This window comes from Anomalospiza imberbis, chromosome 29 (assembly GCF_031753505.1).
Source record: "Anomalospiza imberbis isolate Cuckoo-Finch-1a 21T00152 chromosome 29, ASM3175350v1, whole genome shotgun sequence".
In the NCBI taxonomy this organism is placed as follows: domain Eukaryota; kingdom Metazoa; phylum Chordata; class Aves; order Passeriformes; family Viduidae; genus Anomalospiza; species Anomalospiza imberbis.
In genome coordinates, this window is record NC_089709.1 from 1 (window position 1) to 11,641 (window position 11,641).

Below are 11,641 nucleotides of genomic sequence, written 5' to 3' on the forward strand. Positions count from 1 at the left end.
AATTTCCCCCTTTTTATTTTTTTCTTTTTCTTCTGGGATTTTTTTTTTTTTGGGGGGGGGGGTTTCTTCCTCCACTTTTCTCTTTTGCTCTTCTTTTTTGTGTGTTTTCCTCTTTTTTCCTTTCTTTCTCATTTTTTCTCTCTTTTTCCCCTTTATTTTTCTCTTTTTCTCTCTTTTTTTCTCTCTCTTTTTCATTTATTCCCTCTTTTTCTCTTTTTTTTCTTCTCTATTTTCCTGTATTTTTCTGTCTTTTTATTTTCATTTCTCCCTCCTTTTTTCAACTTTTTCTATCTCGGTCATTCCCAGTAATCCCTTGACCATTCCCAGTTGTCCTTGGGGTCCCCTCTTGGTCATTCCCGAGGGTCTTGGGTGTCCCCAGGCCTCACTCCCAGGAAATCCACGGATCCCGGGGTCCAGACCCTTTGGAGAGGAATTCTGGGGATCCAGAGGTGAATCTGAGACCCCTCAAATACCATCCTCAGTCGCCCACATTTTGGGAACTGGGAAAATCCCCATCCCAAAGTTTCTCCATTCCCATGGAATCAGGACCTGGAAAAACCAAAAAGCCAAAAAACCCAGGAAAAAACCCCCCAACTTCCCCCCCAAAATTCCCAGTCTTTTCCAATCAACCAAAACTTCTGGGATTTAAAGCAGACAGAATTTTTTATTTTTAATACGAAAACCGGGAATTAAAAAATTCCAAGGGAATCCCAAGGGATCCCGGTTGGAGCCTCCGGGGTCAAACGTGGGATTGGGGCAGTCCTGGGCCAAAATTCCCAGGAATTCTGGCCTGTGCCCATCCCCCACCTCACCGGGAGACTCCGATAATTTAGGGAAATAAATACAGGGAATAAAATCCCAAAATCACGGAAATTCCAACAATAATCATTTGGGGGGGAAAGTATGGAATTCTGCAGGAAAAGCATGGAATTCTGTGAGAAAAACACAGGAATCTGCAGGAAAAATATGGGATTTTTAGGGTTGGGAGAGCATTTTCCTAGTCCAAAGGTGGTGCTGGCGGTCGGAGGTGGTGGCTCCCAGATTTTTGGAATTTTTCTTCAGGAAAAAAGCAGAATCCAAGATTTTGATTTCGAAACTCCCAAAAAAAAAAGGTGAAATCCCGGATCCGGTTGGGAAAAACCTCTGGAATCCACACAGGAATGGTGAGAGCCAGAAAATCGCTGGGAAAAAGGGGGAAAATTCCCGATTCCAACCTGGAATCGTGCCCTAGGCAATCCCAAACCTCTTCCCTCAGGAAGGGCTCTGAGTCCAGCTGGGAATTCCGATCATTCCGAAGGGGAAGGATCCGGCTGGGCCCGGGTCCCGGAATTCAGGTTTCCACCACTCGGATCAGGGGCAGCGGCTTCGGGCCTGGAAGGCGTTTGCTGGGGAAAGGGGAAGAGAAAAAAAAAAAAAAAAAAAAAAAAAAAGATTGAGTTTTCCATAGGAAAAAAAAAAAATAGGGAAAAGGGTTTTGGGGTGATCTGGATTCCCAAAAATTCCGGCGGGAGGGATTTGGGATCTGCTGGAGATGTGGAAAAATTAGGGGAGATTTCAATTATCCCCGAATGTGGAAGAGCATCCCAAAATTCCGAAAGTTGGTCCCTAATTCCAGAAGAGAATCCCAAAATCGAACCGTTCATCCCAAAATCCCAAAGAGAATCCCCAAAATCCAGAAGAAAATCCCCAAATCCAGAAGAGAATTCCTAAAATCCAGATGGCACTTCCAAAATTGCAGCCCCAAATCCAAAAGTTCATTGCCCAATCCGAGGAGAATCCCCAAATCCGGAAGAGATCCCGGAATTCCCGACCCGAATCCCGCCATTCCCGACCCAGATCCCGGAATTCCCGCTGCACCTGCTGACGTATTCTGACTTGGAGCGTGCGCGGGCACTGCTCCCGCCCCGGCTCACTTGTTTCTCAATCAGGTGCTCGATCCGGTCATGCATCTCCAGATTCTGGGAAACGAAACGGGATTTAGGATCGGGAAAGGATTTTCCAACCCTGGGGAGCTGCTTTGGGATGGTCCTTCTGTGCCCGGAACAGGAATTTTTGGGATCTGGGGGAATTTGGAGCGTGGGAACGGGGCTGGGGAGTTTCTGAGTTATTTGGGAAGGTTTGTCCCAGGAAAAATGAGGATCGGGGGAATTTTCCCTCTCAAAATCCTCAGTCTCACTTTTGGCTTGGGAATTTTCCAGGAATTTCCCAAATCCTGGTGGAAATGGTCTGGCTCAGGTTGGGAATTTGGGTTTTTTCTGGCTTTTTTTTTTTTTGGTCTTTTGAGATTTTCTAGGTCTTGATTCCCTCCTTTTTCCCACCTTTTTCTTCCCTTTTCCCACCTTTTTCCTGCTTTTCCCCCATTCCCAGTTCCCCAACCACCTCCACGAGGAGCCCAACCCCAATCCCGACATTCCAAAAAGATCCAAGCTCGGATCCAGCCCCCAGAATTCCGGGCCCCACCTCTGCTTCCAGGTAGGAAACTCTTTCCTTCAGCTCCTGGATCGCAGCGTCCTTGGCCTGGATCACGCTCTTGGAGTTCTGCAGCTGCAACCCGGACATTCCCAAGGGATTGGCAATTCCCGGATTTTTCCGGGGTTTTTCCCAGGTTTTTCCTGGTTTTTCCCTTTTTTCCCCCATTTTTTCCTGGAAGTTTTCCTGGTTTTTCCTGGATTTTTCTCAGATTTTTTCCCAGTTTTTCACAGATTTTTTTCATGGATTTTGCCTGGATTTTTCCCAGATGTTTTCCCAGTTTTTCCCAGGTTTTTTCCTAGGTTTTCCTAGAATTTTCCTGGGTTTTCCTCCAGTTTTCCCCAAAATTTTTTCCTTGTTTTTCCCCCATTTTTTCCCCGGATTTTTCTGGGATTTTCCCCCACTTTTTCCTGGTGTTTCCTGGTTTTCCCCTGTTTTTTCCCCACATTTCCTCTTTTTTTCCCCAGAATTTTCCCCATTTTTTCCTGTTTTTTTCCTGGATTTCTCCGGGCTTTTTCCCAGTTTTCCCATCACCTGCTCAATCATCTGGCGGACTTTGCGCTGCTGGCTCTTGAGCATGTCGTCCAGATGATGGATTTTCTCCCGGAGTCCTGCCACCTCCTTCTCCAGCTGGGATGAGCTGAGAAAATACCAGGAAAAATCTCTGGGAATGGCCTCCAAAAAAACTGGGAATGCCCACATCAAAAAAAAAAAAAAAAAAAAAGGAATTCCTACTCCAAAAAAAGCCTGGGAATGGTCACATACAAAAAATAATTGGGCGTGTTCAGCTAAAAAAACTGGGAATGCTCCTCCCGAAAAAAAAAACTGGGAATGTTCACCTAAAATAAACTGGGAATGTTCACAGCAAAAAAAACTCTGGAATTCCCACTTTAAAAAAAAAATGGGAATGGCCACCTGCCAAAATTGCCTGGGAACGTCCATCACAAAAAAAACCAGGAATGCTTACCCCAGAAAAACCCTGGGAATGCCCAACCCAAAAAAATGTGGGAATGCCCAGGCCTCCAAAAAACTGCGAATGCCCATCCCAAAAAACCCTTGGATATCGGGAACAAGTCGGGATATCAGGAATTGGGCATTCCTGGGATTTTCTCCTTCCCAGGATTCCCCCGTTCCCAGAATTCCCATTCCTAGATTCCCACATTCCCAGAATTCCCGTTCCCGGATTCCCACCGCTCCTGCTGTGCTGCTCTCTCCCCTTCCTCCTTCCGGAGCCGCTCCAGCTCCGCCTGTCCCGATTCCATCCGCGCCAGCAGATCCCGGTGATCCTGCGGATTGGGGAACGGGATCCAGGAATGGGATAATGGGATAATGGGATCCGGGAACGGGATCCGGGAATGGGATAATGGGATAATGGGATCCAGGAATGGGATACAGGGATGGGATAATGGGAAACCAGGAATGGGTCAGGATATCAGGAATGGGATGGAATATCGGGAATGGCCCCCAGCTCATCCCAATCCCAAATCCACTCATCCCAATCCTGGTTCCTGATCCCAAACTCCCTGATCCCGTTCCCAAATCACCTTTTCCATGCCTGCCAGGAGCCTCTGGAGCTGCTCCACCTCCGTCTCCGCTCGGCTGCGGGCAGAATTCGCCTGCTCCACGTCCTCCTGGCACCGCAACAGCGCCCTCTGCAATGGGAGATCCGGGAATTCCAGGAATTCTGGCTCTCAGGACGCATTCCAGAACTTTCCTGGAGATCCCTCAAAAAGCCCCAAGGGGAATATTTCCTCAAAAAACCAAGCATCTCCTTGGTTTGGACAAAATCGCCCCTAAAATTCCAGAATTTGGGCAGAATTCTCCCACGAGATTCCTGAATTTGGGTGAAATTACGGATTTTTGGGAATTCCAGGCTCACCTCGAGGCCATTCCGCTCCAGCTGGTGCCGTTTTTCCGCCTCCTGGAGCCTCCGCAGGAGCTGCAGGGCCTCGGGCTCCTCCTGTGGGAACGGCCCCAAAAGGCCCCAAATGGCCCCAGTGTCCCCAAAATATCCAAGAGGCCAAAATTCCCAAAATTTGTGCTCTCCAAGAGCTCAAAAATTCCCCAAATTTGGCATTTTCAAGATGTCAAAAATTCCCACGTTTGAGTTTTCCCAGAGGTCAAGAATCCCAAATTTTGAATTTTCCAAGAGCTCAAAAATTCCCAGAATTTGGGACTTTTAGCTAAAAACAGAACCTCCCAAATCCCGATTAAAACTTGGACTTTCAGGACTTGAAATTTGGTGGAAAACACCAAAAATTTCCAAATTAATCCCAAATATTCCCCATTTTTGGGTGGAAAAGGGGTTTCTTAAATGTTTTTACCCCAATCCCAAATCCCATCTCAGAAAATTCCAGAGTTTTTTCCGTTCCCTACCAGGTTTTCCTGGGAATTTCCCCAGCAGGAGCAGCTCTGTTTCCGCTTCTCCAGCATCACCTGGAATCCGGAGGAAAAAGGGGGAAAATTGGGATTTACCCCAATTTCTTAATTCCCAAGATTTCTAATTCCCCAATTTCCTTTTCCCAAATTTCAATGGATGTATTCCCATTTTTTCCCTATTTTTTCGAAGCCCTTTCCCCAATTTTAATAGATTTATTCCCAATTTTTTTCCACATTTTTTAAATCCAAGAATTTTGTCCCATTTCCAAAGTTTCAATGGATTTATTCCCAATTTAAATCCATTTCTTCCTAAACTTCAATTGATTTATTCCCATTTTTCCCCATTTTTTTATTTCCTGGACCTGCTCCCGTTTCCCAATTTGGGGCAAAATTTGGGAATTTTGGCAACATAGCAACTCCAAAATTCCAGGATCATCCCTGAGAATCCTGAAATCCCTCCAGAAAATCCCAAATTTCACATTTTTCACCCAAAAATGGGAATTTTCCTGTTTTCCCTCCCAAAAACTGGATTTTTTTCCCTTTTACCACCTCAAAAATGGGAATTCCTCCCTTTTTCCCCTCAAAAAAATGGGTATTTCCCCTTATCCCACCAGAAAAATTGGGATTTTTCCCCTTTTTCCAACCAAATGAAATGGTTTTTCCAGGGAAAAATTCCACTTTTTTTTTTTTTTTTTTTTTTTTTTTTTTTTTTTTTTTTTTAATTCCCTAATTTTTTACCTCAGAGCTCTCCTGGAATTCGCAAAATTCCCGGAATTCCTGAAATTCTGTCTGGGTCTGGAGTTTGGTGCTCAAATCTTCCCGGAGTTTTTTGAGGGCGCTCCCAGCCTGGGAAAAATGGGGGGAAAAAGGGAAAAGTTGGGGGTTCTTTTGAGATTTGAGAACTTCCAGGGAATTGGGAGGGGGGGAAAAGGGAAAAAAATCCAAATAAAAATGGGGAAAAATTCAGTGAAATTAAAATAAATGAAAATAACATTTGGAAATCTGGGGAACTTTTTGGGAATTACGGGGAAATTCTGGAAAAAATTTTGGGGGAATTCTACAGGAATTTTACAGGAATTTTTTGGGAATTTTGGGATGATTCAGGTAAAAGTTGAGGGAATTTTGTGGGAATTTCAGGGGAATTCAGAGAAATTTTTGTGGAATTTCGGGGGGAATCTGTGGAAATTCTGGGGGAAATTTGGGGGAATTTTGAGGGGAACTTTTTGGGAGTTTTGGGGGGAATTTGGGCCAAGATTTGGAGAAATATGGGAGGATTTTTTGGGAATTTCCAGAATTTTTTCTGAATTTTCTGTAAACTCAGGGAATTTTGTGGGGAAAATCAGGGAATTTGAAGAAGAATTTTGCAGTAACTGTTTGGGAATTTGGGCAAATTTTGGGGGGAATTTTGCAGGAATTTGGGAAAAATTTGGGGGAATTTTGAGGGGGATTTTGGAGAAATTTTGTGAGATTTTTTTTTTTAATTCAGGGGAATTTTCTGCTGAAATTTCATGGGAATTTGGGAGGATTTTTGGAAATTTGTAGGAATTTTGCAGAATTTTCAGGGCATTTTGTGGAATTTTGGGAATTTCACCTCCTGGATGTGCCGGACTTCGCTCTTGAGTTGCATCACTGGCTCCTCGTGGTCGGCGCGAGCCTTGAGATAAACCTGGAATGGGAATGGGAGTAAAATGGGATTGGGAATGTCCCAAATCTCTCCAGGCATTCCAGCGGACCCGGAGGGTTCGGGGCAAGGCTTCCCAAAATTTCACGGAAATTTTTGTCCCTGAATTTACCCATTGCATTTGAATTTTCCGGGGTTTTTCTGGGAGGGGTTTCCCCACCTGTGTTGCTCCCAAGGAGTGGAATTCCCTGAAATCCACAAGGAATTCCCAAAATTCCACCTGGGGTCCCTCAAATCTACACTAAATCCCAAAAAATCCACATTTTATCCCTAAAATTCCACATGCAATTCCTCCAAATTCCCCTGGAATGCTCTAAAATTCCCATGGAATTCCCAAAATTCCACACAGAATTTCCCGAAATCCAAACAGAATCCCAGAAAATCCATCTGGAATTCCCCAAAATCCTTCAAATCCATCCCCAAATCCAGGGAAAATTTTGTGGGAATTTGAAGGGAATATTGTGAGGAATTTGAAGGGAATTTTCTGGTCACTTTTTGGGATATTTTTTGGGGCAATTTTAGGAGAATTTGGGGGAGATTTGGGAGAAATTTTTGGAAAATATTGGGGAATTTTGTGGTCATTTTGGGGAACTTTTTTGGAATTGCAGGGAACTTGGGGACAATTTGTGGGGAATCTTGCAGGAATTTTGGGGAAATTTAGGGACAATTTGAGGAAAAATTTGCTGGAATTTTGCAGGAATTTTGATTGGAATTCGGGATGAAATTCCCAAACCACCCCAGGAGCCTTTTCCCCCCGGCACCAATCCTAAAACCCTTAAAACCCTGGGATTTGGGGCACCTTGATGATCTCCTCATCCCCATTCCTGGATTTGGGGCATTATGAGGCCAAAATTAGGGAATTCCTCGGTCTTTGTGTGGGAATTTTTTGGGAACTTCAGGGGAATTTTAGGGGAACTTTGTGGGAATTTTGGGAGAATACTGGGGAATTTTAGGGGAATTTTGCAGGAACTTGGAGCCATTTTTGCTGGAATTTTATTGGAATTTTGATGGGAATTTTACCACCCCCTTTCCCCACTAGGAACAATCCCAAAAGTCCCAGAAATCCCAGGATTCGGGACACCTTGATGATCTCCTCGTCGCCATCCTTGGATTTGACGCACTCTGAGGCCAAGGAATTCCCGTCGGATCTCTTGGCCACCATGGCAAAGGCTCTGCCCACCGGCTTTGGGGAAAAACGCGGCAATTTCGGGAAAAAGTTCCCGGGAAAAACCCAGAACTGGGATTTGCCACCCTAAGGGTGGTGGCCAGCTGGGAATTGTCCCGAAAATCCCGGATTTGGAGAGAAAATTCCAGGATTTTCATGGAAAAATCCAGGATTTTCAGCCGTTTCCTGCTATGGATAAATCTGGGAAAACCATGAGCCCATTCCCTGTCCCAAAATGATCCCAAAAAGCTTGGATTTTCCCACAAAATCCCAGATTTCCCCCCAGAATCACAGAATTCTCCCAAAATTCCCATTTTCCTCCCCAAAATTCCTGGTTTTACCCCCCAAACTCCCAAATTTCCCCCCCAAGATGCCAAATTTTCTCCCAAAATTCCCAGAATTTCCCCCCAAATTCCCAGAAAAATCCCAAATTTCACTTTTCCCCCCCAAAGTCCTGATTTTCACCCAGATTTCCCCACAAGATTCCCGGAATCATCCCAAAATTCCCCTTTTCCCCAAAAATTCCCATCTTCCTACCGAAACCCCCAATTTTCCACAAAATTCCCAGAATTTCCCTTCCAAATTCCCAGAACAATCCCAGATTTCCCATTTCCCCCCCAAATCCAGAATTTTTACCACAATTCCCCACAATCTTCCCAGCATGATCACAAAACCCACATTTCCCCAAAAAAAAAATCTCCCATTTTCCCCCCAACAATTCCCATTTTTCCACCCCAGATTCCCAGATTTTCCCCCAAGCTCTCAAATTTCCCCCCCAAAATTCTCATTTTTCCCTGAAATTCCCGAATTTCCCCTCGGTCCCGCTTTTTCCACACCTTCTGTTTGGGCCGGGGCTCCCTGGGGGGGTCTCGGGGCAGGCGCAGCCTCAGCACCGGCCCGGCCTCCTAAGGGTTAAACCCAGCTTGAAATCGAGACTAAAAATCGGCATTTTGGGCAAAGCCGAGCTCACGAAAAATTGGGAAGAAATCCAGTAAAAATCCGGTAAAAATTTGGGATAAATCCAGAAAGAATCTGGGATAAACTGGGAAGAAATCCAGGAGAAATCCAGGAAAAATCCGGGATCAATCCAGGAAAAATCCGGGATTAATCCCACCCTTCCCAGATTTCTCCGCTGCTATCAGGAAGGACAAAGAGAAGGAAAAGCGACACCGGATCAGGATTTTTTTGGGGGGGGAATTTTCCAAAAATTCCAGGACTCACGTCTGGATTCCAGGCGGATCTGGAGCCTCCTCCAGAATCTTCCAGGGATCTGGGGTAGTTTTCAGGGCTGGGAAATTCTGGGAATTCTGTGGGGCGCCTCATGCTCAGCTCCTGCTGGGAAAAATCTGCCCTGAACCGGAAAATTCCCCGAATTCCCAAGTTTTCATTCCCAAGGAATTTTCCAGCCCAGCCCCAGGGGGATTTTTTTTGGGGAATTCACCAAGAATGGGAATTTTGGGAATCGCAAAAATCCTGGGATGGGGAATCCCAATTCCATCCCAGAATTCCAAAGGCGAGTTTTCCAAGTTTTCCAAGGTTTTTTCCATCATTTCCATTTCCAAAGGATTTTTTTGGGAAAAGCTTGGGACGATGGGGACGGAATCCCAAAAATCCTGGAATGGGGAATCCCAAAAACTTCATGAGTGAGGATTCCCAAAAAAAACCCGGGAATTTTGGGAATTCCCGGCAATCCCAAACCGCTCCTTAAAAGGCTGGGAATGAGCAATTTGCCTCTGGAAAACCAGGAAAAGCAGCCTGGAATCCCGGCAAAAATCCCGGAGTTTGCCAAATCCATAAAAACCGCTGTGATCGTTGGGATTTGAGACACAAAATTCCCAAATTTCCCGGGATTTGGGGCGGGGTTGGATTTTTGGGAATGTAGGAGCCCCGCCCCAAGACCTGGCTGGGAAAAGCGGGAAAAAAAAACCGGGAAAAAAATTGGGAAAACTCCTCAAATCCCAGCTGGCTGGTCCCGCCCCCTGGAGTTCGGAATTTCAAAAGGAATCGGGATTTTGGGAAGAGATTCCCGGGAATTCCATGGGAAAATGGAGCCGTGAAGATCCCGAAAATCCCGGCATGGGTTTGGGGTTGGAACGTGGGAAAAAGGGATTTGGGATCACCCAAAGATCATCCCGGGAATCAGGAAAAGGAGGGAAACGGGAATTTTGGGAAGGATCTGGGAATTTTGGGAGGGGTCCCGGAAATTCCAAAGGGATTTGGGATCCCTCAAAAGTCGTTCCAGGAGGGGGGAGAATCCCGGGAATTCCGGGAATTCCCGGAATGAGGAAAAGGAGGGACCCGGGAATTTTAGGGAGGGGTCCCGGGGATTTTAGAGAAGGGATTCGGGAATTTTGGGAAGGATGTGGGAATTCTGGGAAGAGGTCCCGGGAATTCCGAAGGGATTTGGGATCCCCCAAACTCCTCCCAGGAGGGCGGGAAGAGCCCCAAAGTTCCGGGAGTGGGGAAAGGAGAGGCCCGGCAATTTTGGGGAGGGAATCCAGGAATTTCGGAAAAGGCTCCTGAAACTTTTAGGGAAGAGATCCAGGAATTTTGGGAAGGATCGGGGAATTTGGGGCGGGATCCCGGGAATTCCAAAGGGATCCCAAAAAGGGGGGAAAAAAATACCGGGAGTTCCGGGAAGATCCAAAGGAAACGCCCGGGGATTTGTGCGGAAAACCCAGGAACTTTTTGGGAACGCTGCCGGAATTTCCGGGGAAATTTCTGGGAAGGGTTTGGGAGTTCGGGGAAGGGTCCCGGGGGTCCTTACCGGGGATTCGGGGAGCGCGGCCCAGCCCGGGAGCCCGTTCATGGCCCCGCCGCCGCTTCCGCTCACCTTAGCCAGGTGGCCACGCCCACGGCGGCCACGCCCCGTCGGCGTTTGGCTGTTGTTCGCGGGGCTTTGGGCACGCCCCCCGGGCTGTGCCCATGTTTGGGCATGCCTAATTTGGTTATGAGGCATGTGGACACGCCCACAAAGGGGGACGGTGGGGGGGGAGTTTGTGTATTTGGGAAAAAAGGGGGGAAATTGGGGAAAAAGGGGGGGAAAGCTGTTGGGAAAGTTGAGCTAGAATTGGGGGGAAATTGGGATGAAAGTGGGCAAAAAATGGGGAAAATTTGAGATAAAATTGGGATAAAAGTGGGCAAAAAATGGGGGGAAATTGGGATAAAAGAGGGCAAAAAATGGGGGAAATTTGAGATAAAATTGGGATAAAAGTGGGCAAAAAATGGGGAAAATTGGGATAAAACTGGGGGAGAACTGGAGCAAAGCTGTGCCCAGCCGTGCCCAAGGTGACCTGAGCCGTGCTAGGCTGTGCCAGTGCCACACCCGGGTGCGCCCAAGCTGTGCCAATGTCACACCCGCGTGTCCCCAGCCGTGCCAAAGCCCCGCCCTGGCCGTGCCCGGCCCTGCCGAGCCCAGCCCGGGCGAGTCCCCAGAGCCGCGCCAGGCCACAGCAGAGCCGTGCCAGGCCGTGCCAAAGCCGTGCCAGGCCGTGCCAGAGCCGTGCCAAAGCCGCGCCAGGCCACAGCAGAGCCGTGCCAAAGCTGTGCCAAAGCCGTGCCAGGCCACAGCAGAGCCGTGCCAGGTCGTGCCAAAGCCGTGCCAAAGCCGTGCCAGGCCACAGCAGAGCCGTGCCAGGTCGTGCCAAAGCCGTGCCAAAGCCGTGCCAGGCCGTGCCAGAGCCGTGCCAAAGCCGTGCCAGGCCACAGCAGAGCCGTGCCAGGCCGTGCCAGAGCCGTGCCAAAGCCGTGCCAAAGCCGCGCCAGTCGCTGTCCGCATCCCCCCCCAGCCCGCCCGGGACTGGCACTGCCCGGCGTGTCCCCACCTGGGGACACCTTGGGGACATCCCCGGGCACAGTGGCACAGAGGAATCCCTGGCGATCCCGGGGGATTTCAGGGAATTTGGGGGATTTTCGAGGAATTTCAGGGAATTCCAGCGAGCTGCAGA

The 11,641-nt window shown here is 47.7% G+C and overlaps 1 protein-coding gene across 3 annotated transcripts; it reads right to left on the reverse strand.

Moving 5' to 3' along the window:
* Window positions 1-644: 644 nt before the first annotated feature.
* Window positions 645-10,567, reverse strand: TUFT1 (tuftelin 1). Of its 3 annotated transcripts, none has more exons than XM_068175145.1 (14): window positions 10,462-10,567; window positions 8,916-9,026; window positions 8,531-8,599; window positions 7,611-7,712; window positions 6,440-6,514; window positions 5,587-5,694; window positions 4,846-4,905; window positions 4,349-4,429; window positions 4,014-4,121; window positions 3,661-3,755; window positions 3,004-3,109; window positions 2,461-2,544; window positions 1,858-1,958; window positions 645-1,385 (listed from the first exon to the last, which is right to left on the reverse strand). In XM_068175145.1, exons 1-14 carry the CDS (start codon window positions 10,501-10,503, stop codon window positions 1,331-1,333), a joined length of 1,197 nt encoding a protein of 398 aa, XP_068031246.1. In that variant the 5' UTR covers window positions 10,504-10,567; the 3' UTR covers window positions 645-1,330. The 3 variants fall into 3 exon arrangements, with proteins under 3 accessions (XP_068031246.1, XP_068031245.1, XP_068031247.1); XM_068175144.1 differs by having other exon boundaries at window positions 8,916-9,029; window positions 10,462-10,563; XM_068175146.1 differs by having other exon boundaries at window positions 8,916-9,045; window positions 10,462-10,547.
* Between the last annotated feature and the right edge of the window lie 1,074 nt (window positions 10,568-11,641).